This window comes from Triturus cristatus, chromosome 4_1, assembly GCF_964204655.1.
Source record: "Triturus cristatus chromosome 4_1, aTriCri1.1, whole genome shotgun sequence".
In the NCBI taxonomy this organism is placed as follows: domain Eukaryota; kingdom Metazoa; phylum Chordata; class Amphibia; order Caudata; family Salamandridae; genus Triturus; species Triturus cristatus.
In genome coordinates this window covers 462,236,273-462,263,188 of record NC_140585.1, presented here as the reverse complement: position 1 = coordinate 462,263,188, position 26,916 = coordinate 462,236,273, and the positions used below count along the sequence as shown (strand labels likewise).

Genomic DNA, 26,916 nt, shown 5'->3' with positions numbered 1-26,916 from the left:
TGACCTGCATTGATGCCTGCTTTATTAACACACACATGGGGGACATGGGTGTACCCTGCAGTCACTTACTGTTTTACTATAGGACTGCTATCCAATGTAATGTATGATTTCTATGCAGTAGAATGGTGCGCTATGCCCAATTGATGTTGTTCTTCGATTCGTCTGCCCTGTGTGCCACGCCGGGGGGCGGGGGGAATATGTGGGTGGGGAGGTATTTTGGTTGGTTATTTTTTCAAATATGTATCTTAGTTGTCATTATTGTGGACTTTATCCCATTTGGACTGATATTCCTGACAATTCGTCACACCGGCGCGGGTGTGCGAAATTGTGTTATAATTGATTGAACTGGTATATACAGCTGCAGCCCACGATCCTGCAACTTACTAGAGACTCTGGACTTGCTTAAATGCCAAGAAGATGTCTGAGGAAGTCTACATTCTGTATATGTCAGATTGTTTTGTTTTAAAATGAATAAACATATTTACAAAAAAAAATAGATAGATATGTAGTTTTTAACAGCTTCTGACGTTGTCGTAGCAGGACGGGACAGCAGCAGAGTAAATGTAGCTGAGACTCCTTTTTTATAATTACAGATTCTACACCTGGTTATGGGGGTCAGGCATTTCCATCCAGGATTTGGTTCTTCGGTGGGTGGCCCATTGTATGTTTTTTAATGCATTCCTCCCCACTGCTTGCATCAGGTAAGGCGGTATTTTATTCTCCTGATATGTTGTTATTAGCCCCGGGAGGCCATCCTGTGCTGTGTAACCTGCTAGGTCTGCTTCACGTGACAGTTGGTAGATATGTTTGTTGAGAACATTATTAATTATCACGTAGCCTGGGCCCTCTCTTCCCCAGTTTTCTGATGCCAGACCCACAGTTCCACAGCTTCCTGCATACAGCTTATCAATGGATTGGTTGTCTCTTAGTAAATGGGCTTTAGTATGCTCTTTATGCTTCCAATTGGTGCATTCAACACTTGATAATAATATTTTGCCCGCACTCCTAGGTATTCCTAGTGTTGTTGCACTAGACCGAACTCCAAGCGAATCAGGCTGCTCCGGGTGTATTTTGGTAGCTTAAATATACATTTGTACACCTGGCCTTGTGATTTCTCTAGTATAATGCCCATTTTGCCTGGGAATGCCTGCCTTGCATAGCCAGCTATTGCCCTTATTTTGGACTGTATGACTCTTCTTATTTGAATTGATGTTGGACATTGCAATTTCTGGTGGAGTTTACACAGAGCGTAAATTGTCGACTGAGATTTTGAGTGCAATTGTTGTAGGTGTAAGGATGCTTTCCCAGTGTCGCTGATCCATGCTCCAAGATAGTTATATGATTTTGTGGTAGAAATTATCTCATTGTGCACTTTCCAAATATAACTTTCGTCTTGTGTGGGTTTATGACCAGATCAGTGGTCGCATTAAAGATGTTGAGAGCATTTAGAAACCTTTGGAGACAAATTTTAGTATGATCCATCACAACCAGGTCATCTGCTCATTGCAATATTTGAAACTTGTTGAGGCCTATTTTGGGACTTGTGAGGTTGGTATTTTGGGGCATCTTCCCTAGATCTGCTGTGTATAAATTAAAGAGCGTCAGGGCAAGAACGCAGCCCTATTTTAGACCCCATCTGTAAAGCATTTTTTTGTTGTTGTGTTGTCTACTAATTTGACTTTCATTCAGGTTTTACTAGAAAGAGAGATGATGGCATTCAAGAGGTCTGCTCCAATGTCCCAGTTTCTAAGCTTATCACAAAACTTGTGGCTAAAGACCCCATCGAATGCTGCAGAATAGTAAAAAAAGCAGGCGTAGACAGTTTTTTTATTTTTGATGTTAGCTTACTGGCTCAGATAAGAAACAGCTACTATGTTGTCAATTGTCGACCTTCCTTTGCAAAATCCTGTTTGATTTGGGGGGAGGATTTCTTTGTCTTCAATCCATCTGTTCAGCTCTGCCAATAGGGTACTAGCGTAAGCTTTACCTTCGATGTCCAGAAGGGCAATCCAGCTATAAGTTTTTGGCTCTGTGTTGTCTCCTTTCTTGAATATAGGTTGTAGGAGTGAGCCACACCATTAATCCGGGACATAGGCTTGCAGGCATCATTCAGTGAATAGGGTTGATTGAACTCCACCCCAATATGCCGGGTCTTCTCTGAAAATTCCTCCCGGGAGCCCATTGAGACTCGGGGCCTCGTCTTTTCTTAATTTTTTCTTATCTTCTGCACAGCGGGCCATCTTGACCTTTGCCTCCAGTTTCTGACCTAGGCTCATCATCACCATTTGCATCCTCAACTAGGCATTCCTCTAAGCCTGCCTGCTGGATGCCTCCATTACTTTTCATGTAGATGGTAGCTACGTGACATAGCTATTTATGGTTCTTGGATGGCTCATGGATTCTGATCCATTATTCCTCGATATTCTTCTGTTTTAAGGTCCATATTAACTGTTTGCATTCCAAGTTGAGTTCTCTGCACCTGTGCTTCGCGGCATGTATTCTGGTGTTCCAGTAGTTCCTTTTTGCCCATTTTAGGTCCAGGGTTAGTTCTCTTAGTTTTTTGTTGTCTTGCCAGGTTTGCATAACACGTGGAGTCTTTGCTCGGTAGGTGGTCTTTCCTCCTCCCCTGAAGGCTGTTTTCAGGGCAGAGATCCGTGCTCCCCAGTTTTTTTATAGTGTATTCGACACTAGAATCATTACTTGTGCGCTCCTGTTCGTCTTTCCATAATGTTAGTAAGGTGGCTTTCTGCTCATTCCCTCTTATCCTCCTGATTAATGAGTGTTCCTCTATGCCTCTGGTTTGTACTAGAGTTATGACGTGTTTCCGCTGTTAAGTGTTGATGCTTAGTTCCACTTGAAGGGCTGCATGGCCGCTTGTTTCATGCGTCACCATTGTGAAATGAGCTGTCTTATGACTAAGATGGTTGCACAGGAAGATGTAATCAATTGTTGTACGGTTGTTGTAAGTAAGCATTTCTGGTGAGATTGGATTTCAATTTTTGTTTGATGCCTCGTTTTAGTTTTGTAGGAAGTCGTTGAAGGTTTTTTCGAGCTTGTTAGATACTTTGTTTCATTTTCCTCCATTCCTAGATGATGGAGGTTGAAGTCGCCTATGATCACCTTGGTGAATGAATGATGTGTGCATAGGATTTCCTCTATTGTGGCGATTGTGGATCTTGTTGTCTCTAATTTTGCCAGACCCTGGACTTTGAGATGACCATGTATTATTAACAGTGCAGATCTTCCTTCTTTGCCCTCTTTTCCTCCCACTATGAATTTCTGCAACATTTCTGAATCTATTTCTATTTTCCTCGTTGTGAGCTCTTTTACATTGTTTTATGTACGGCGAAATCCCCCACGATAGTCTGCCATGGCGTTGGTGTCTGGTTGCTGGTTTGTGAAAGCCCGCAGAACTTCCAGGTGTGTTGATTTTGTGGCCCAGGTTTCTTGTAGGCATACAATGCCACCTTCTTGCATTATCTTCCTTGCTGATTCATGTAAGAGTACTCTCTGTATACCAGCAATGTTCCAAGATACAATGTTGATGCCCAATTGATTGGCTTTATTTGTGAACTGTGTTCTCGTATCCATGGCCCTTATTTGTTTAGGATTACACTGTTCTTTGAGGGCCCACCTGTTGTCAGGAGTGGTGAGGGACATACATTGTCTCACTGCTTGTCCTGTGTTGTTCATCCCTCCTGCAAGGTTTTGGAAGTGCTTACTGATCTATTTCGGCTTAATCTTTTTGCGTCCTTTACTGTATTTCTTTTTGCATTGTGGTTACCTTAGTGCTGTCACGACCATGGATAAGGTCGTTCTACATAAAACTGTATAAGTAAATAAATAAACGTCTGTGACAAAATATAAGGCTCACTTTAAAGGCTCTGATATGCTAAACACATAATACTCCCCATCACTGATAACCTACACCTTGATAACTCTAAAATCACTCTCCATTTAGTCTAAGTAGCATCATTGCTAATGCATAATGTATCCAACTCTTTCCAGCATCACTTGAAGCAGGAAATGAAAATGTCGTTTCTCTCAACTTCTCATTTAAACAATTCTCAAGGGGCAATTTGAACCTGTTCTTCACCAAAAAATGCCTTATGGTATTTATCACAATTGCCACAAACAAAATTATGACTCGGCAGAAGTCAGATTTTATACTCTGGGGGCAACTTTACAGATGCTTTAAGACGGCACTAGGACTACACGGAGGGACGCACACCAGCACAAATAAGCACCAGTGATTACTTTCCTGCCCAAAGTTTTTCTGCACAATGCCTTTTTCAGAGCCCGAATTCTACTATGCGTTACGGGCTTTTTCCTCGGATTGGATCAAAGCAAACACCCATAGGATTTGATGCACAGCTCAATCTATTAATGTGGCCTGACTGGGTTTTGCGTCATGAACCAATGTTCAGTGAAAGCAGATAAACACAAAAGGGAATGTGTAGATTTCCTCCAGAAACTGATCCAGTCTGCGCCTGCTGCAGTGCCAATGTGCCTGGCCTTTCTGTGGCTGTGTATCCATGGATGCGTGTACTGGAAGTGCATGCTTACACTACAAATCACCGCTGCACCAAGGCAGCCTGCTTGTGCTCCACCTCAGTAGAGATGTTTTTAAGGCATTGACAATGTGGGCACTGGCCCAGGGCCCCAGCCATCGAGGGGGCCCCTAACAGGGCTAGCTCTTTTCTGCAGACACTTTTGCCCTGGTGACCTTGAATAATTCTTAAACAGATTGTTCTGCACACTGGTTCCCTTTAATTTATTTTTAATATGTGTGATGTGTGAGAGCTTATTACGGACATTTTGCAGAGAAATATTTTATTTGTTTCATGCAAAATCCATACAAAAAGTTTCTTTTACATCAACACAGGAACTCGCACATGAAAAATGGGATGGTGTCACAGAGAATATTTGCTGTAACAGTGAACTGCTTCTGTGTTACAGTATTAAAAACACACATCACTATACCTGAATATTAAGGACCGGACTGGACGTAGCGGGCACCGGGTGTTTCCCCTGTGGGCCGCCAGGGTGGGGGCCGGTTTTAGATCCTTGGGGGCTGTTTTTGTTACCGGGGGCCGGTTTTGCAGCATAGCTGCAATATCGGCCCCCAGCAACAAAAGCGGCACAAAGCTTTCCGCTAGCGCCCCCAAAACCCCCTGGGGCTGGACGAGCTTGTTGCCAGCTACGGTTTCTGTTCCCAGTCTGGCCCTGGATCAGGGCCGGACTGGCCATAGCGGGTACCAGGTAGTTCCCCGGTAGGCTGCTAGGGTGAGGGCCGGTATTGGGCCCCTGGGGGTCCGCTTTTGTTACCGGGGGTCAGCAAAATCGGCCCCCTGTAACAAAATCGGCCAAAACCGGCCCTCACAAACTGCTCGGCTGCACTCCCCTCCTCACCCCAGGGGGTGGAGGGGGGTCTGTTCCCAGTCCGACCCTGCCCTGGATGTAAACACATTTAAAATTTGGATGAGTGTTCCTGTGTACTGTCAGTGATCTGGCCAAAGAGGGCATAACAGAGTTGAAATTGGATAATAAATTGAAAACTGTTCCGAACAGGGGCCCCCAAAATACGTTTGGCCCAGGGCCCTAAAAATCCTTACGATGTCCCTGCACCCCAGGGTATTTCACTAGCAGTAGGTCAGACTTTGCAGGCACGGCTCTATTCTACGCCGTGTCGTTTCCTGCAACACAGTGCAGCAAATGTGGATGTTGCCCTGCAAAGCATGAGATCCAGGTAAATCGGGGTCTGGTTCGCTCGTGAATGAAATACCTTATACTAAATAGGCTCTGAAGTAGGTATACTCCGAGACCGTAAAGTACATGCACTATACTTTTTTAATAGTATAGAATCTCAGCATAGGGAAAAAGGCTTTTAACAAACTAATTAACACCACAATAAAACTTCTGTCTCACTCTACGGATGAGAATACCTTACTGTTAAGACGGCATGCCTGGACGGTTATCAGCTCATATGGAAAAAGGAAGCTACAGGAATATTTATCAGCCTATTTCTCGCCTACCCTAAAACATCAATATATGAGGCTGCGTTTGGACATGTGGGAAACAAAAGACTTAATCCCAGCATAGAAGGATAAAAGTGATAACCGAGACTGCAGACTTTGTGGATATAAATATGAATCGATTCAACATATTTTTTGTGTATGCCCTAAGTTACTAAAAGAACGGAAGTCACTAATAAAAGCACTATTGTATAGTATGAACATACGAACGTGCAGAGAAGCCGTAATCACCTGGCTTGACGGGGCCTCAATCCCCCTAATATGTAGGGGGGTGAAATCTTTAAATGTGTATTTAAAGGAAATTGGTTGAAACTCTGTGGAGATCGATATAGACTGTCACAAAGACATGAACTCCCAAATCTCCATTTTATACGAAATGTAAAAAAATTGATGTATAGAAGTGTTTTGTAGACCAACCGTGTAAAAATTATTCTAATGGTTTTACATGTTTATATAAGTATGCAGCAGTACTATTTAAATGTCATTGGTGTAATGGTTTTTGTTTTTAAAAGACTGATCACTTAAATAAATAAACTGTAAACTGAATAGTATAGAAGCCAGCACTTAGATACTCAAGTTGTTTTTTATTATATGAAAAAAACTAGCCCAGAAGTCTTTGTTTCAAAGCAAAATAACTTTCATCTCACATTATTTCAGCTTAATATGCTTAGAGATGTTTACAGAAAGGCGCTGACATTTAATTCATGCAAAACTGTGTTTATTTTTACCATGACGTGGGGTGCCATGGTTACCGCGAAGAGAAGTTCAAATGGCAACATATTAACAATAGTGTAACAAAAAATCAAAGCGGTGATAATGAGGCTTAGATGCTGTGCCGGAGGCAATTATCTTTGCATTAGTACAGTCCAAGAAAATACGGCACAGCCCATCCACAATGCATGTATGACAAGATCCCACAGATACAGACACCTAATGCACTATTCCTTTTACTTCTGACACTTGTCTATTCGCACCTCATGAAAAATACAGCAAATATTACGGGTGAATGATTTTTTCATTTTTATTAAAGGTGAATGGACTAAGGAACGAAATGTTCACATAGTATTCAATTATTTCATTAACTTTGAAGGACCCATAAGAATATATGGGTAATGAGCGTTTAGGACATAATGTCCAAACGTATGGTTGCCAGGAAGGCTTGTTTCATTTTTTGTGTTAAATTAAGGTAATTATCTGATTTTGTGCATGATTCTAACAGGCAATGTTTGGGTCCCATCTGCAGGATCCTTGAGTGTTCCAGAACATTACTATTACTGAACTCGGGCATGACTACTGGATTGGGTTTATGCCCTACGAGGTGGTGGCCCTATTACTCCACTGGGGCCCGCCTGCTGGTTCTGCACTCACTGCAAACCTTCTGTCAGATGATGTCATGGTCTTCAATGGAGTGACAACTGGAACCGCATCACCAGGACATAAAACAGGACAAATTACCCCTTGTCAGTGAAGATAGGTGGCCAAAGGGTTGGCTATTTTAACCCTCTCTTTGGTTAATTGCTGCCGAGGCAGGATATTGGACTGCCTACCCACTTGTGTGCTAAACTACTTGTCATCAGATAAGAACTACTCTCAACTGGTGATGAAGGAAGGCCCTGCCACAGTAGTCCTTGATCTCTCAAAATCTTTGTTATAATTGATCACTCTGTACAGGCAAAGTGTCTACTGGTGGCACTTAGAGTCGATTGCATAGCTGTGTCCTGATTTACATTTATCCAGCAATCCACACCAATTAGGTGAAGCTGCCACCATTCTCATCCACGATCAATAGTTCCCTCTTTCCAGTGTAAGCAGAAAACCCTTCACTCTATGATCCAGAAAGAACCTTGGTTGACTGACACCAACTAATTCCACCATGTCTCTCCTGCTGCCCTACGTCCTGCTCTGAAAGGATTACAAGAGGAGTATGGTATTTTGCTCTTTTTCTTTGGCTTTGTAACTTACTATATGATTTAAGCTGCTTTTCTATCTCAGGTGCAGCAGAATATCTAAAAAATCAGAAGGGGGTTCATCAAATAGTGTATATTTCTTAGATTAGACCCCTTGTGACCGACCTGAAATTTGTGGTACTCATACTGTGCACAGACAACTCAACAACAAAAACCTCTGTTCTCTGCGAGTGGAACGTTGCTCGGGTGATTTGTTTTTCCTCGGTTCAGCACTTTTAACTTGTAATGTTATTGAGTCAGGTTTCATCACCATGTGCTCACCTGGTTTAGGTTGAGAATGCTTCTGATTTTTGTGATTTACGAATGTGTCAGCAGTAAAAAGTGTCAGCGGTATTTTACAGTGTTGTGCATAACGTTATTATTGAAAAGCTGCTGGCATCAATTAAACATATGATGTGGTAAATTATGGTACTAATGTCAAACCCTGTGCAGGTGGCTGCTAGCAAATTAAATACCACAGAAAAGTTTAAATGTCAATATAAACTACCCAAAAAATCTGATAGTGCTTACGCAGTACCGTTTACATAACACATCTGATAACTTTTACTTATTTCGTACTCTGCCTGAGAATGTGACATTTGGGTCCAGTATAACTTAACTTCAGCAGTTATGGAAGGCTGCTACAGAGTAAAGAATGTAGTTGCTCAGAAGTGCAAAAAGCTGTTGAAAGAAGCGTAAAAGTACCTGTGAACACAGCCTTTTCACCTGCCTGTAACATTTGTCACCTGAATCATTTACTCTTTACAACAATACCACAGCAGGTCATCTCTAATGTCTTGACTTTGAACTGCCTTTGATTGTATGCTTTTTTACAGAGTGCCCACTTAACTATTGACCAGAACCAATATAATAATGCTGTGGTTCTTTTTTGAGAACGTTCAAGCCAAACACCCAGACTTACCAAACACCAAGACTAACCAAACACCCAGGCTAACCAAAACACCCAGGTTAACCAAAACACCCAGACTAACCAAACACTCATGATACCCAAAACACCCAGGCTAAATAAAACACCCAGGCTAACCACAACACCCAGGCTAACCAAAACACCCAGACTAACCAAACACCCAGGCTAACCAAACACCCATGATACCCAAAACACCCAGGCTAACCAAAACACCCAGGCTAACCAAAACACCCAGGCTAACCAAAACACCCAGACTAACCAAACATCCAGACTAACCAAACATCCAGACTAACCAAACATCCAGACTAACCAAACACCCAGGCTAACCAAACACCCATGATACCCAAAACACCCAGGCCAACCAAAACACCCAGGCTAACCAAAACACCCAGGCTAACCAAAACACCCAGACTAACCAAACATCCAGACTAACCAAACATCCAGACTAACCAAACACCCAGAATAACCATACACTCATGATAACCAAAACACCCAGGCTAACCAAAACACTCACCCTTACCAAAGCACCCGGGTAACTGTTAAAATGGGGGTCTCTAGTTGGCAGAGGTAGGTACCTTTGTCAAAATAGGGACGCTTGCTTCTAGTCAGGGTAAGGGAAATACACACTTTAGATAACCCCTGCTCACCCCCTGAGTAGCTTGGCACGAGCAGATAGGCTTATCCTAAAGGCAATGTGTAAAGTATCTGTACTCAGAACACACAGTAAGTCAGTGATAACACCACAAATGGACACCACAACTGTTTAGAAAAATAAAGTATCTTTATCTAAACTCCACAAGACCAAAACGAAAAAAATCCAACATACATGTAATAAGAATATGACTTTGCAAAGGTTTCAAGCAACTTGGTCCATAGAAAACTATAGATGCGTGATTTCTCACAAAGTACCTGTAGATGCGTCAAAATTCACAAGGCCAAAGAGCCGCAGAGATGGGAAGCGTTGAGAAACACAGAGATACATCAGTTCCTGCGACCATGGGGAGACGATGCAACAGTTCTGCTATACACAGGAGAAGTGATGCATCGAATCCGATCTGAAGGGGGAAGTGATGCGTAGCACGCACAGAAAAACAGCCGCATGAAGAGTGATACGTTGATTTCTTCAGTTCTTTAGGTTTCTTCGAGCTCCCAACAGCAGAAACAATCTCCAGACGCCCAAACCTGGAACAGGCAACTCCTGGCAGGTCGTAACTCTCAGCAGCAGAGTTCAGGGGAGCTGGGGGTGAAGTCTTTGTGTCCCTGAGACGTCAGAACAGGAGGCCAGCTCACACAGTCCCTTGGAGATCTTCAGGCAGGTTTAAAGCAAAGTTCCAGTCTTTGTCCTTTCTTAGGCAGAAACAGCAACTGCAGGCAACCCCAGATGGCACACTGCAAACCGGCAGTACTCCTCCTAACAGCTCTTCAGCTCTTCTCCTTGTCAAAGGTTCCTCTTGAGCCCAGAAGTGATCTAATGTTCTGGGGTTTAAGGTCTACTACTTATACCCCACAATGTCTTTGTTGTCATTGTGCAAGGGTCTCTGAGCCCAGTCCAAACCAGTTCTGTCCTCACTGGTGCAGTATGACCACAGGGGGTGGATACAGCATTGTTCAAGGGAGATAGGCCGTATTCAGGTGCAAGAAAATCTCCTCCCACTACTCTAAATGCAGCCAAGCGCCATTCAGCTCAGCTCTGAGTCATCCAGGAAGGGCAAGGCACGCCTCAACCCCCCTAGTGGCTGTCTACAGTGAAAGTACATCCCAAGCCCCTGTCACTCCAAAACCAGACAGTCAATACACAAACTGGCAGAGGCACACAGAATGGTTAAACAAGAAAATGCCTACTTTCTAAAAGTGGCAAATGCAAAAAGAACAATTGATGGACAGAATGCAGAACAATGTCATACATTCATCCCAGTACAGAGATCTGGGCCTCAATCCATCGTTTTTTTGCTCACCATGCCATTCCAGTTTAGACCCAGCCATTTGCAAATCAGTCTTGACCCTGCGCCAAATGGGAACAGTCTAGCCCGAACTGCAAGGCCAGGTCGGGCTAGACTGTTCTGCATGAAAGGGGGCATATTTATAAGGCCATGAAAAGCCTTGCAGGGTGGCTTTGCATGACCTTGTAAATATGGCTCAGTATTGCGCACCACCAGAGCGTCAAAAAAGTGATGCTCCGATGGAGCATAGGCCTTGTAACTATGCCATTGAGTGTGCACAACCTTTATGTGGTTATTATACCTTTTACTGTGTCTCTGTCTCTGCCCCATGTCTGTAAATAAGTGCATGCTAAAATGCAAAGGATTCCCTCACTTGCATAGAGAATGCTCCCTTTCAAATGAGGACAGGCTCTCTTCGAATCGCAATGGCACGCATTTAGTGGTGGCATGATCCATATTACAGAAGAGGACACACAAGGATCTGCTGTCCATTTTGTACTAGCATAGTGTCCTGGGGGACAAGAAGCCTGCACAATCGCCCATTGAACTCATGGGGCACTATGTATTCTATGGCCCCTGGTATTACAAGCTCTCAACATGAAGCAAAAGCAGAGACTATAGTGGGATGTGAGCTCTTTTCAACTAACTACAAACATAATTGTAATCCCTGGAAAGGATAGTTTGTCCCCCTAAAGAACTCCTGAAAGCAAAACTCAATTTCTGGCATTGCCAAAGTGGGAACAGGCAAGGGATAACAGTAGGTAATCGGTGTTTTCTTTAAGGCAGTGCTTAATGTGCAAAAAGGTAAGTGCCAGGGCCGAAGATATTTCACGAGCAGCTTGTACTACCTAAGACCACTGGTAGCACTGCCTAATGGCAATGCAAATGTTATCTACTAATCAACACACTCCCAACAATTGAGACAATTTGGACTATTCAGTGGCGCCCAGAGCTGTAAGAATGGCATGGACGAGGTATTTTTATTGTGATTTGAAATACGTTTTAAATAATCTCTGCTTAAAAAATAATACACAGTACCACCTTGTGGTGGACTATCAGAAATAAGTGCTGGTGTTGTGAAATAAGTGCCAGGGCTGAGCACCGGAAAACATCAGCACAAAGTAAGCGTTGCTTTAAGGTATCTCTCACAACCACCATCTGGAGAAAAGGCACTGAGGTAATGTGCAAAAGTTTTCAGACAGTTATCTTTCAATACTGTGTGTTCTTTTGCACACAAAAGATCTGATTAAGCTAGTCGCAGAATTGGAGTCCAATGAAGAGGATATTTTGAGGGTTTAGAGGTAATATAAATGCCTCCAATTTCTGTAAGTAGTGTTAAATCCAGAGTAGTTTCCTCCACCATGAGGAACAACATGGTGTCGGAAAGTCCACCAGTGGATTTGCCTCAGGATTATACTCTCCGACCATTGTAGCAGTAGTTAACAGTAAATATGCCATTTCTGTACTTAAAGAGGCAAGCACCCTCCACATTTCTAGTGCTGGAATCATGGGCCTTAGCAGTAAACGTCATGGAGCCACATTACAGGAAATGCTTAAGGAGCACAGCAGGTACATGTGCCTGATCTTTGCACCTAGAGGCACTTCAATATTACAGAAGAGGCTGCAAGTGCTTACCTGGCCCCTTGCATTGCGGGATGCATTATTTGTACCAGCATGAAGTCAACAGGGTGCCCCATGCAAATGAGGACATTCCTTTTCATTGCCATGTTACTGAAATGAGTGCAGGGTCAGGACAGCTTCTGAGAGGCACACTAACTGTGTTTCGCATAAGAAGCCACTCTCTGTAAGGGAGTTCCCTTATCCCCTATGTAGGAGGGAGGGTGTGGGTCACAGGGACACCTGAGGTACCCTCTCAATCAATTAATGACACACAATGGTGCAGGCACATTATTCAACGAAGCAAAGCATTACAGGCCCATCTGTGACTAGTACATTTGTAATTACTGGGTAATGTCCTACTCTATCTTTGCAATTTGTATTTGCATTTGTTTACATTTTGAAAATGTTCATCTCTTTGTAATGCCTACATGTATGCACTGTGCATGCTCTAGTCATTTCGTCTGTTGGCGCTAAGTTCATATTCTCAAAAGTCAGTAAAATCATACAACTGTCAAGTGTATGTTGAACTCACAACTTGTGATTTACATTTCCCAGCTCTCACTAAACATTTGTATCCCTATATAAGTTGCTTATAATTTGATATATATATATATATATTTTAAATAAAATCTGGTGTTTCAAAAACGTTTAGTTTTCTTTGCCAAGCCAAAGATTTACAGGCCTCACTATGCTGCTGTGTAAAACATTTCTTTACATTTACAGCTTATTTAACCAGTGATGCAGCAGGTGTGATGCAAGAATGAAAATAGCCTTCTCTGATCCTTTTGGTTAGTATAGACTAGACATACTTGTGGTGCAATGATACCGACATAGCTTAGACTCCGGCAGTACACCTGCCTGATAGTGAGGACTAGTATTAATCTATTATAATTGTATGTAATTGTTAATTTTGAATTATTATTTTTGTAACTTTTAGCATATGTTTGTAATAAAAACTAAAAAAATAATAGTCATTACACCTACTAAGGCCAGAGCAATTGGCTTTGCTAAGGTTTGTTAATAGATATAAGTGGGGTAAACATCTTGCATTTTTAACGCTGAGATTTGGGCTTTTTCATCTGCACTAAACCTTCACACAAAGGCAGCTGAATTAACAAAGAGTCAAAAATGCTGCTTTTAAATACTGTAAAGATTTCAAGTTTCTCGTACTTTCAGTGGAATTGGGCCTGAGAATATACATAGATTTTTTAATAGTGATCCTGTACATAGAGAGCAAAAGATTTCTTGGGTACTTAAGACAAAAAAAGTGGGATCTGAATGAGATATGCTGATTTTGATTCTTAACAATTGATGGCAATATTTAGCTAGATGAATTTATGAGTTATAATGTTGCTTCTGAACAAATCTCATTGGTTTATACTAAATCCCTTGATCACAACCGGATAGGACAGAGAGTGTTTACATGTCTCACTTAATGGGACAAGGTGTCACATATTACAACTGTTTAGTAATGTAAAGCATACCTTGTGGATATATCTGCTTGTGAATGTATTTTGTTTCACAGCAATGCAAACATGCATTGGTGAATCCAATGGGCACTGGCAGTTTGCGTAGGTTTTGATAGCTACAGGGAATACCCACATCTGCAGCAGACATTTTGGAATGGGTTGTAAGGCATTATAAATGCAATAATAAGTGCATCTGTGGATGTGCACACATCCATGGCATCCACCTTTGAATACCTTTATAATGTGTTATCAAATCTGTTGAAAGATGGACACAATGGATTCAGGCACATCCATAGTGGCAGTCTTTGAATATGATTTGTTAAAATAAAAACAAAGCATTCATAGGTACCCACTGCTTGTCTGAGTTCATACACACTCTTAGGCAACCATCTTGACATGGTCACAAATATACTTTAAGATTGCTGACATTTTAAAATGGCCACCCGCTGATACTACAATTGGTGGGAAAATATCACAAAAAAGTTTACGAAAAATTGAGGAGGTTGCTAGCAGGGGAAAGTGACGGGAGGAAGAAAAGGGAATGAAGGAACAGTTAAAGTAAATAGTAAATAGTTCCTTCCAGAAATAGCAAACATGTGATTTAGATCTTGGCGGATGGGTTACTCCGTCACAACACTGAAAGACATCCCGTCCGCTGAAATATAAATGCTATTATTTCCTATAAGATTAATATTTCGAAGGACAGGATATCCGTCACCGCTGTCACGGAGTAATCCGTCCTCCAAAATCTAAATCAAGCCCAATGTCTTATGTCAGCACTGGAAGTATGCATCATCCAGCTAGGGCAATATGAGACCTAAATGCTCCTGAGTAAGGCAAACACAAGAACAGGGAGTAAAGCCATCCAAACAGGAGCTGGAATTGAAATTGACAACAAAGCTAAAACTCCTATCGAAGTGTATGCAATGTATTAAAGAAAAAGACCTTGCCCGTAGACAGCTAAAGCTGTCTGCAGCCAAGAATAAAAAAGATAAATAAAACCAATACTAAAAAAAGGAAATATATGGGAAACATGAATAAAAAATGTGATTGTGAACAACTGTTAAACATTTTCTGATAGTAAAAGTCTTCCATCATCTGCACCGAAAGTACCATGCGTTGTTCTGAAGTTAAAGCATATATTGTAAAGATCACTTTCCTACCAAGAATGTAATTGAAAACAAGACTTTGATAAAATACAAAACCACTTTCAACTAAAATTATTTGTATCATGATTGACCTGTAGATATTTTTTGAAATGTCATGAGACACATACTTGGTCAGCTTCCTCTTCTTCAAACCATTTTTATTCCTGGAAAAAAAGCAAATTAGGTATTAATCATTACTGCTGGCTACACATAATCTATGCCTTTGTTATATAAAAATACACATATTACAAATACTTTCAGATGCCATGCTGCAACTTTCACTGCTATATTTCTGTGCTAATAGGAAAGCATAAACGTCTGAAAGTGTCTCAGAAAATTATCAACTGTCTTAGGAAATACTGAAGAAAGTCTTTTATACTTTGTAATTAAGATTTTTAGTGCACTTAAAGTTCCTAGACATGAATAGTAAATCAGTGTTGAGAGGACTCCCTTCAACCCTATTACCTGCTATTTAAATGGCTGAAATCACTTGGGCACTAATTTAGAGGTTGCTGAAGCACCAGGTTTCCAACGACAAAACAAAAGCTGACTTAATCAGCAGACATTTCAGACAGTCCATCTTCCCCAAGCCATCCTGCCCTATTTAGGGGGGTGGTTCCACCATTCCTTTTCTACTCAGGACAGCAGGGAGTTTGTTAGTGAAACCAAAAACTTTTGCAGAGTGGCCACAGTAAACATGGCTCTCTCACTGCAAAGCTTAAGTTCCTCCAGTGGAGCAGCAGCTGCAGTGGTCTTGCTGAGGACACAGATACATCCACATGCAGGTGGGCTTTCACCACGGAAGTGGAGGCATTAGCCTCCACTCTCCTGCTGCCCTCGGAGACAGTGACATCTTAAGGATTTGTGGGGCCCTGGGCAAGATATATTTTGGGGCCCCCGGCTTGGAACTATTTTTTTACATTTATTGCACCCTTTCGATAATTAAAATCACTTGTGATGCACAACAATATTGAATTATATGTTAAACCTTCATAAAGGGGTATTTGCAAAAGCAGCTGAAAGCTCAAGCTGCCTGGTGTCCACGAGCCAAATAGGTCCAAAAAGAAAGCTTGAACAAGCCTTGATAAAGCCATTACTTTTTGAGTTTTGATCTAGATTTGTTTGCATGTAACAACAACATTTGATAAGGAATCAAGTACCTTACCAGCTTCTTACTCCCACTGTCAGAAACGCATGCTATGGGTGACTTTTTAGATAGTTAGAGGACTAGTACGTAATAATAAAATAATACATATGCACACAGCACTTGACATTGTAACTTTAGTTGCTGAATACTTGTAATCACAAACATAACACATTTCACTACCAGTGGCGGCCACCACAAACAAATAGTGGTGAGCGGGTGGAGGGGATGTTAGGGTGGGAACATGGGGGGCCCGATTCACAGAACTAACTTAAGACAAAATCCTAAACTTACTACCATTTTGGTATTCACAGAAGGCACTTACTCATTTTGGTATTCACAGAAGGCACTTACTCATTTCGGTATTCACAGAAGTTAGGAGTCCTAACTTTAGGACTCCTAAATGCCTTCTGTGAATACCGAAAGCCTTAAAATATGCATTTTTCTCAGTTTACTAGTAGTATAGTTAGGACTCCTAACTTTAGGACTCCTAAATGCCTTCTGTGAATACCGAAAGTCTTAAAATTAGGGTTTTTCTCAATTTAGTAGTAGTAAAGTTAGGACTCCTAACTTTAGGACTCCTAAATGCCTTCTGTGAATACCGAAAGCCTTAAAATATGGATTTTTCTCAGTTTACTAGTAGTATAGTTAGGACTCCTAACTTTAGGACTCCTAAATGCCTTCTGTGAATACCGAAAGTCTTAATATTAGGGTTTTTCTCAATTTAGTAGTAGTAAAGTTAGGACTCCTAACTTTAGGACTCCTAAATGCCTTCTGTGAATACCGAAAGCCTTAAAATATGGATTTTTCTCAGTTTACTAGTAGTAAAGTTAGGAGTCCTAACTTTAGGACTCCTAAACTGAGAAAAATCCTAATTTTAAGACTTTCGGTATTCACAGAAGGCATTTAGGAGTCCTAAAGTTAGGACTCCTAACTTCTGTGAATACTGAAGTGAGTAAGTGTCTTTTGTGAATACCAAAATGAGTAAGTGCCTTCTGTGAATACGAAAATGGTAGTAAGTTTAGGATTTTGTCTTAAGGTAGTTCTGTGAATCGGGCCCGGGGGGTTTAAATTTATTTTTTAAAAAGGAACTTACCTGAAGCTGCCGGCTGTCTCCAATGTCGCACCTCAGAGTTCTTCCTGGTCCCAGCAGACACTGTGACAGCATCACAGACTCTCTGTGCAATCCTCGTGCTGCTCTCATTCTATGAGAGTAGCGCGGGGATTGGCCTGAGCAGGCTGGTTTGGCATTTCGCTCAGGACAGGGAGTCTGTGGTGTTTCTCCAACCCAGCTGTTCAATACAGCCCGGTTGGATAAACCTAAGTGCGCATGTGTGTTTGGCTGGCCTAAGACAGCCGGCTGGCCAAACACATGTGTGCATTTAGAAGTGCACAAACCAGTCCTCCTCCCCCCCTCCCATGACCCCATCCCTACCCCTCCCTATGCACTCTGGCTAAGCCAGCAGGTAAAAAATAAAACAATGAAAGAATATTGTTTTATCTTTCACTTGCTGGCTCTGAGCCAGTGGGGCGACGCTCCACTGCCATTGCAGAGGAGTCACCCCTGTTCACTACTGGCATTCTGGCTGCAACAATGAACATCAAAGTGCTGCTCTCAGGATTTTCACTAGTGCTTGGTTAAAATCTAGTAACTTTCTCCTAGTTTCTCTTCGCCTACTTTGTCACATTTCTCCTCCTTAAATGTGTGCACTTCTCTGGCTAGACTGGTATCAATGACCCTTCTAAGTAAGAGAAATGAAATGGGGCAGGATACAGGAGTTGGACAGAGACATAAAGAAAACAGTACAGAGGGATACATGAAGTAGAGGTGGAGATGATCTAGAAAGATATGTGAGTAAGAGAGATAAAATAAACAGAGAAAGGTGAGGTAGCCAGAGAGAAAGATAGAGAAACAAGAAAGGTGAAGATGTAGGTAAAGAAAGGGATGTCCAGAAATAGGTAAGGTTTTAGAGTGCAGTAGAGGGATAGACATATATAGAGAGAAGCAGAGGAGTACAGAACTCCAAGAGAGGCAATATAGAAAAAGAGGGGAATTAGAAAGAGGTGAAGGCAGCAAGAGGTAGTGGAAGATAGAGGGACTTGATGAAAAACAAAGGGAGACAAAGTAAAGAGAAAAATTAGAAGAGGTATAAAAAACAGGTCAATTAAAGAGATAAGTGGGGAAGAGTCATGGACAGATTAAAAGAATGAATGAACAGAGTTTCACGGAAACAATGGGAATTGGACCCATAGCATTTAAAGTGAGTTAGGGCGAAAAACAGGATGTTTCACTGGTGGAGCTCTCAGATGTGGGAGAAGCTAGAACAAGGGGCTATGAGTATTTATTTGGAAAAGGTGCCAGGTAGAGGTAAACCCTGTATGTTGAATGGGGCAACACTTTCTTTGTAAGGACTAGGACAAGGGAGATGGAAGAACAGTAAAAGTTGTGCTTCAGCTACTAAGATACATTTTATCTTTAATGAAATTTTCTTGGTGGGAAGTGTTAGCATAGTGAGTATAGAGCTAGATTTTTCATCCAATAGACTTTGCCTCCACTCTTTTACATAACAATGTGTTTAAAATGGATGCATCTATGTCTAAATGCTGCAATATTGCACTTGTGAGTTGTTCACATCTTATATATGGTCCCCTTGGTTAAGGTGCCACCCAAAAGATGCGTGCAAGATATGGGTCACCTACTGAAATGCTGGTAGTTTTACCAGCAATTCTTCGTAAGATGATTGATTGTTGGTTAGATGGGTAACTGGAGGATCTGGCAATGAAATCAATAGCGATAGATCGTTTTTTGTACCATAGAACCACAAAGTACTGATATTTGCATCTCTTAATCTGTGATTTGCTTAATTCAGAACAGATCTGAAAATGACTGTCTAAAACTAGAAGCCACCAGAATTAGAGATTTATTTTCAAACTTGTTATGCTATTAGATCTTCCCATGTTATTAAAATATCAGTAACATAAGTTGCACGAGAAACAGGGAAGGACACTACTATATAATGAGTATGCATTTTAGCTGTAAAACGTTTCAACTGCACTCTCACTCCTTTGTAGAACATGGTGAGTCTCATGTTAGATACAACAGGAATCATCTCATATGGAACCAGGTACAGTAATGTCACAGAACTGTAAACAAGCTTGAACTGGGGAACTAGGAGAAAACAACAAAGTGCAAGGTGCACAGGTAAGACAGTTTCAAGGTGGCTTTCTCCTCCACCTGCTGCCACTTAATCAGCCTAGAAGTGCCAAAATCTCCCCTCCATTGGATGTTTCTTGAACCAATTACTGGGAACTCTACTTGTTTGTGGTCTGGAAGTTCAGCTCCTGTCTTCAAAAAAGAAGAAAAAAAGCTTCTGATGCATAGGTTCCTTCTCTAGGAGTCTGAAATCATCTCAGCGTATCCAGCATTGTGTAGACCCCAGTTGATCTTGAAACTGCTATGCTAAACGATATACTGTTTACATATCGCACCATTCTTATTGCTCTCTGATGGTCATTTCCTTTTCTCCTCTCCCATTATGTATGACCCGATTGCTATTCATACAGCACTCAGATACCCGTACGAGTCATGTTCGCGCTGCATAAAACTCCAAAAATAAATAAATAAATGCATCAGTGGCCACAGGCTGATCCTCCATACCTTCCTCCCAAATCGCCTCTGCCTCCTTGCTCTCCTTGTCCTTGCATAAATCTGGACATTATGTGAGTACTTGCAAACTTACCTGATCATCCAAGTAAATACCTGCCTAATTTGTGGCAAGAAACATGAATATAGTTATTTAAATCTCATTATGTAAATTCAAGCCTAATATAGCCAAGATCGTATTTGCTAAATGGCAGTGCGGTAGTGCAAGCAGTTCCATGTGGAAAATTCTTTTAGGTTTTTCATTATATGCAAGCGCTTAAAAGTATTTGTTCTAAAGAGTTAACATTTAGAAAAACCTCTTGAGAAACAATCTAATGTCAGCAGTTACAAAATAAACATGAATTTGAAAAACAGTTGTGAAAATAGAAAAATAACTTACCAAGGGTTAATATAAAAAGCCAAAAGATAATCAGTCCAAAGACATGAAGGTAGTAGAGTTAGGAAAGCAAATACACTCCTACGCCTGTGAGCATTAATGTGTACAGACACAGAGATGAAAAATTAGGAACAGTTAGTAGTGCAAACAAAGTAAGATCAGTAAATTAGACAGACATTAATTGAACTAGACAGGCACCCTACCACTCCATTTTAATTATGTAATTTAAAATTGTGAAAATATTACAGGTCTTGTACAACAGGTACTCAGGCAGCGTCTTTCTATGCTGTATTGTAATCCTGATTGTTCTATCTATTCAGTTGTTATTTGATGATACTATCTGTTCTGTGCATTTTGATTACTATAAACTTTATTAATTGTATAACAATATTCTACATCTGTTTTTTATAACTATTTTTCCTTTTATTAATGATCGATAATTTTGAACTCTACAGCGTCAAGAAACTGACAAAAGTGAACTGTATGATTACTAATATTGGACCCATTATCACTTAATTTTACTCATTGTCATTAGCCAATCAAACTGAGAACTGCAGAGCGGTAATACCACTCAGGGACGTACATTAAATAAATACATTACATAAATAAAACTAATTAAATAAATAACTAAATAAAGTAATTAATTACATTAATAAATGGACAGCAAAGACAAAAGGAACCATTACATGTAAATAATTAACAAAGGAACAGGTATGACGTTGCATCTAAGAAGTTGAACTAAATGACGTAAAGATTTGAAAATTAGGGATATGTGACAGAATGCAACAGGTGTAATGTTCTTGCAGGAGGTGTTCAGGACAGTGAGCTGAATTTCAACTATTCCATGTCTTTTGTTGATTATGCCTATTATATAAACCTAATATCCAGTACACATAATACATTTTGTAAATAGCTGCGTCTAGAATCTATGACCTAGTAACACTCCTCCTATGCAATTGTGGTTTTGCAGGCATGGGATTCCTCTGTGTGCTCCTGCACGCTTGTTGTGCATGGATAAGTTATTTTATTTTCTGCATCATGTTTTATAATTATTGATAATATTATTGTGAATTATCTTTCTGTACAATCATGAATAAATTCTGAATACTTATTAATAAAGTAACACTTAATAAACACACATTGTAATAGAATGCTTCTGATAATATTCAATTTGCTTCATGAGAAACTTAAAAAAGTCATACAAAGGAATAGTTTAGTTAAAAGCAGTGTGTTAAATTGTGTGTTCTATTGCAGGCATCCTTCATTTTTTACAGGCACAGTCCAAAATCATGCATAGTCCAAAATTACATATCCGTGAGTATCATCCTATATGCTTTATTACAAGATGAAATAATGTACCCGATTAATACAACAATTTAAAACATGCTGAGTGAAACGTTTTCAGTAGTAGATATCCTCACGGCGAAACACCCATTACAAGGCAGCTGTTACCACACATAATCATTGCAAACCGGCTGTAACAACGCAGGTACTGTTACCACACATAACCAATACCATGAAGGATTTACTATGCATATGCCTTTTCCATGCATGCTTTTACAACAAATTTTGTATACATATATATATATATGTTTATTTACATATATATGTGTGTATGTATGTATCTGAGTGAGTCTGTGAGTGTGTTTGTTAGTCTCTGAGTGTATGAGTGAGTGACTGAGGCCATACGTCTCTGAGAGAATCTGTGACTGAGTTTGTGACCGACTGTATGGGTGTGTGAGTGGGTGTATGAGTGTCTGAGTAGAGCTGGTAGAGAGAGCTCTTCTACACAGGAATGCCAGAGAGGGGGAGGGGTTGTAAAGCATGAAGCTTGAAAGGCGGAATAAGACAGGCAAGGAATGCCAGGTCCATCTACCCTCATCCCCTCTGACCCAGCTAGATGGCAGGCTTAAGGAAGGAATCTGCAGATGTTATGGGGAGGAGAGCTATGGAAATGAGCCATAATGGAGGTTGTGTTAGCTAGTTCTTGCTCCTCTGCTGAGATTTCAGCCATACTGAATTTTGGAGGAATAGTGCTTTCTAGGGGAGGAACATGCCACGCTTAGGAAAAAGTGGTCATGCTCTGGCGTGTTGCCTGGCACCTCACTGGACAGGAGTCCTCTCCTGCATGACCCCAGAGAACACTGAATGTATATGTGAGAGACGCAGAGCAGAGCCTCTCAGATCTGCTGCTTGAAACTAAGAGAGGAAGAAGGATTGCCAAGCTGGAAAGTTCTGACTAACTGCACCTGCTGCATTATCTGGAACTACAGCCCCGTGGGTGTACCATGCTTCAAAAGGATTAAAGAGTGGACTTCCTGCAAGCCACAGATTAACAGAGCTCATCTGGACCATCACCACCAAGTATCCCCTGCCTGGAGTGTGTCCAGTGGATTTGTAAGGGTTTTGTCCAGGTGCATTGTGGGAATTGTGGACTCAACCTTTGAAGGACCATTGCGGAGTTTCAAGACCCTTGGATTGTATTTTGGACACTTTTGACCCTCAAGAGGAACTTCAAGAATAAGTTGCAGAAGTTCGGAGAAGCTTGGAGCAACTTTGATTAAAAGCTCCATAAGGGGACTGGCTCAACCGTGGGAGCCAAGCTGGTCACCTTCAATCTCCACCCGGCCATTACTCCAGGTTCGTCCTGCTGTAAATCTCCAGAGGTTCAACTTCCAGAGTTTCACTGGGAGCTCCCTGAAAGGTAAGCCGGCGAACTCTCACCGAATCTGGCCTGGTGAAGAGCATTGAGGGAGCCAGTCAGAAAAAGCTCCAGAAAAGTTTTTAGGTCAGAAGGTAACATTTTGACTAAGGCCTACCGTGAGCAGGGCTCCATCGCGGTCGGCCTGAAACTTTGACTGTGTCCCAGTCAAGCGAGCCCAAATGTCCCAGAGAGGCGCTATAAGCTTTTAAGCACTATAAAGTGATAATTCTTTAAATATTCATATCTCCGGTTCCCTACTTTGGATTTTTGTTGTATTTGTGACATTTTAAAGATACAAATATTTCCTATTTTATTGTGTATTGTGTCATTATTTACTGAATTGTTGTTTTTAAATGCTTTACATACCTGTCTCCTTGTTAAGCCTGCCTGCATGCAGCCAAGCCACCAAGTGTTGAGCATGGGAATAATTTATAGAGACCTATAATAAGCCCTAGACCATGTTAGTGGCCTTACTGCCAGTGGTGGATGCATATTTACCACTACTAATAATCCACATTCCAACATGCACACACACACACACACATTCATATGTATTTATGCATGTGTAAATATATGAAAAAAAAAATATATATATATTCACTGAAAAAACCACAGGTTTTAGGGACGTTATGAATAATTTTTATTTTTATTTTTTTGAATTTCTCAGGAACTACTGAACGGATTTACACCATTTAAAAAAAAGGTCACTTTCTGGAACAAGACTTACCTTTTTGCCAAATTAACATGGGGAAAACGCGTTTTTGGGCCCCTCTTTTTTCTCAGCCCCTGCTTGACGAATCACCCTGAAACTTTCAAGACAGGAGCTGCCGGAGCGCCTCATTAGTTTTGAAAGTTTTGCGAAGTTTCATCAATTCCCATAGAAGCCCAGGTTCACACCAGAACCTGGGCTTCTAAGGGAATTCACAAGGGCATATTATCAACCCCTTATCGCCGCTTTAGCGGCAGTTTCCTGCCTATAAAGCGGCGATAATGTTATCGCCCTTCCTTCATAATATGGCCCATAATCTCTGGCCTCATGTATTTAATTTTAAGGACTTGCTGAACCACACTCTTTTTCGCAGACCCCAGCGTCCTAGACAAATGGGTGATACACTAAGGGCTGGGTGCAATAGGCCAATGCTCTGTCTCCTCTACCTTCTCTTCTCTTGACTCTCCCTCCCCTTCTCCCTTTCACCCACTCCCCCTCCCTTCCATTCTCACTATGGTCCTTTCATTCGGACTACCTTTCTTTACTTCTTTCACATAGCACGCATACTTATGTTTCATTTTTGTCTTGCAGGTTTCCTATGCTGCTTCCACTGGAGTCCAACCCACGTTTTGTTTATTATACTGTTCTATTAAAGTTACATTTCTATTTATTTCTGTTTTAATAAAGGTTACTTATTTTTTTTAATAAATAACTGAGTGTATAGGTCTTCTTTTTCTGACGACATTTGTCTATTGTTTATTGTGAAAATCATCTGTTTATAGGAGATTTTAAGGACAACATTATTTAATATTAGAGTGCACCTATCGATCATAATCTAACTGACTATTTGACAAATGAAGCCTGGATAATTGTACAACTGCAAGAGTTCTATGAGTGTATCACTTTATAACACCATAAATACTGCCCGTGTGATTACAGAACAAATAAGGCACTGCCTATGACCACAGAGGCTTCAGGGACTGCTGAGGCCCACCCTTCATATTTAAATAAAGACCCGGAGTGTGGCGATCCCCGGACTTCAGTTGGCCTCGAACCCCCCGAACAATTAGTAAACAATAGGTTTACTCCCCTCCGCTCCCCTAGGCTGCAAAACGTCTCTGTGCCCTTCCGCGCCTAATTTACATGTGACATTAAGATCCCCAGTCCTACAGAGACCCCGCAATATAATAATTGGATTGGCCACGGAACATTACCCACCCACCAGGGGCCTCATTTAAAAGAACGGGTGAGGCCCCGCTTTTTTTGTTGTTGTTCTTTTCTCTCCATTTTTACCATCCGCATCCCCTATATTACAGCAATATGAGGTTTTCCTCCTCTCGCTTCAAGTAGTCGAACAAGTATTTGCTATCACAGGGTGGAAGCCATGCACCACCCTCTAATAGCAAACACAAATGTCCAGCGAATGCACACCCCGGGACATTGTATGAGCTGCGCCTGAGAGGTCGCCCTCCCTACTACCATGATGCATTTGTTAGTATAAACGCATACTAACACTACTTACACACGTGTAGTACAGCGACCAGAATGTAGTGAAGAAGGAGAGGAAGCGCAAAATCTAAAAATATAAATCCTACCAGAAGTCGGATAACATAGTTCAATGAGCCGACGACCCTGGCATGAGTAGAAACCGGTACACAAACAAAACGGGTCTTCAGCACAATGCAAGCAATTTTGAAATATTGCTGAGTGGTGCCTTATTTTTGCATTCTCCCACTCGTCGCCAAATTTATGTAGTGAAGAGGCAGACAGCAGTGAATCCAATAAGTAGATTTATTACAAGAAAACAAGACACCTGAAGCAACCACCAACAGGAGCAGACAGCAAAGCAACCGTCTAATTCAGCACCGTGTACAAACTCCGCAAGGTTCCCCTCATGACAGGCCTACATTCTAACATTACATACTGAGGGCCATATTATCAAGGAACGGTGTTAAAATTATTGCCGCTTTAGCGGCAGGAAACTGCCGCTAAAACGGCGATGATGGGCTTGATAATATGCCGTAGAGAATTCCAATAGAAGCTCATGTTCTCGTGTTAACATGGGCTTCTATTGGAATTCTCTACAGCATATTATCAAGCCCATTATCGCCATTTTAGCGGCAGTTTCCTGCCGCTACAGCAGCGATAATTTTAACGCCGTTCCTTGATAATATGTCCCTTAGATTCTAGTAGAATTACATACTAACATTATACTATGATTTACAATGGAATACTACACAGAGCACATGACTTTACAGCAATGAGCTCATAGTTTCATCCACGGGTCTTGACACTGGTAGGGGTAAGACTTGCGCTTCCCACTCCCTATATTGTAGAAACGTAAACTAACACTTATTCCACAAATATGCTACAGTGCCCAGAGCACATCACTTTACAGCACTGAGCTCACAATTTAGGCTCACGGTTTAATCCCTGAGTCTTCACACCAGTGGGGATGAGTAGTTCGCTTCCCACTCCCTATATACTCTAAACGTATACTAACACTACTTACACACTTATACTACAGTGGCTAGTATCCTACACCGCCCAGAGCCCATCACTTTACAGTAATCAGCTCGGTTTCATCCCCAAGTCTTCACACAGGTAGACATAACTAATTCGCTTCCCGCTTCCGGTATACTATCAACACATAGTAGCGGTCAGTATTTCGCTTCCCACTCCCTGTATGGTATAAATGCCTACTAACACACGTATGCTACAAACACCAGACCACATCACTTTACAGCAATGACTTCACGGTTTAGACTCTCGGTTTCATTCCCGAGCGTAGCACCATATCATATCACCATCAAGTCACTCTGAGCAACACCGCACTTTCAGACCGTTAACAGTGATAACTACCTACTGTCGACCACCAGTAGGTAATCCAGAACAAATTACAATAGTTACTTGATTCTTTTAGCTTTAAAAATTCTCTCTATTACTGTCTTTCTACTTTTCCATATAAATAGTTTTTTAAATATTCAAGTACACATCGAAGTCAGAAATGCAATGTATTCTATCAACACACTTTCTAGAACATTCTACAACACGTGGAGTTTAAAAGTTCATCAATTTTTTTAAACCTAATGATATTTTTTTACAACATTTTCTTAAACATTTAACGGCATGTGCAGGTTAAAAGTTCACGATTGTTTTAAGTTCGAACAGTGCCTTCCAAATGCAAGTAGCAGGTGTGGTTGAGTTGAGCAAATTTTATCCTACAATATGTA

The 26,916-nt window shown here is 41.2% G+C and overlaps 1 protein-coding gene across 6 annotated transcripts in view; it reads right to left on the bottom strand.

Annotated features, from left to right (window-relative positions):
- The window catches only part of PTPRO (protein tyrosine phosphatase receptor type O), a 922,864-nt gene that overhangs the window by 112,359 nt on the left and 783,589 nt on the right, over positions 1–26,916 (bottom strand). For 2 of the 6 annotated variants that reach the window (XM_085652636.1, XM_085652637.1), the window contains exons 17-18: positions 20,274–20,357; positions 15,179–15,250 (exon numbers count right to left, since the gene is read on the bottom strand). In XM_085652636.1, the coding sequence (XP_085508762.1) occupies positions 15,179–15,250; positions 20,274–20,357 (156 nt within the window). The remainder of the gene's footprint in view (positions 1–15,178; positions 15,251–20,273; positions 20,358–26,916) is intronic. The other 4 variants (XM_085652640.1, XM_085652641.1, XM_085652638.1 and 1 more) reach the window with 3 other exon arrangements.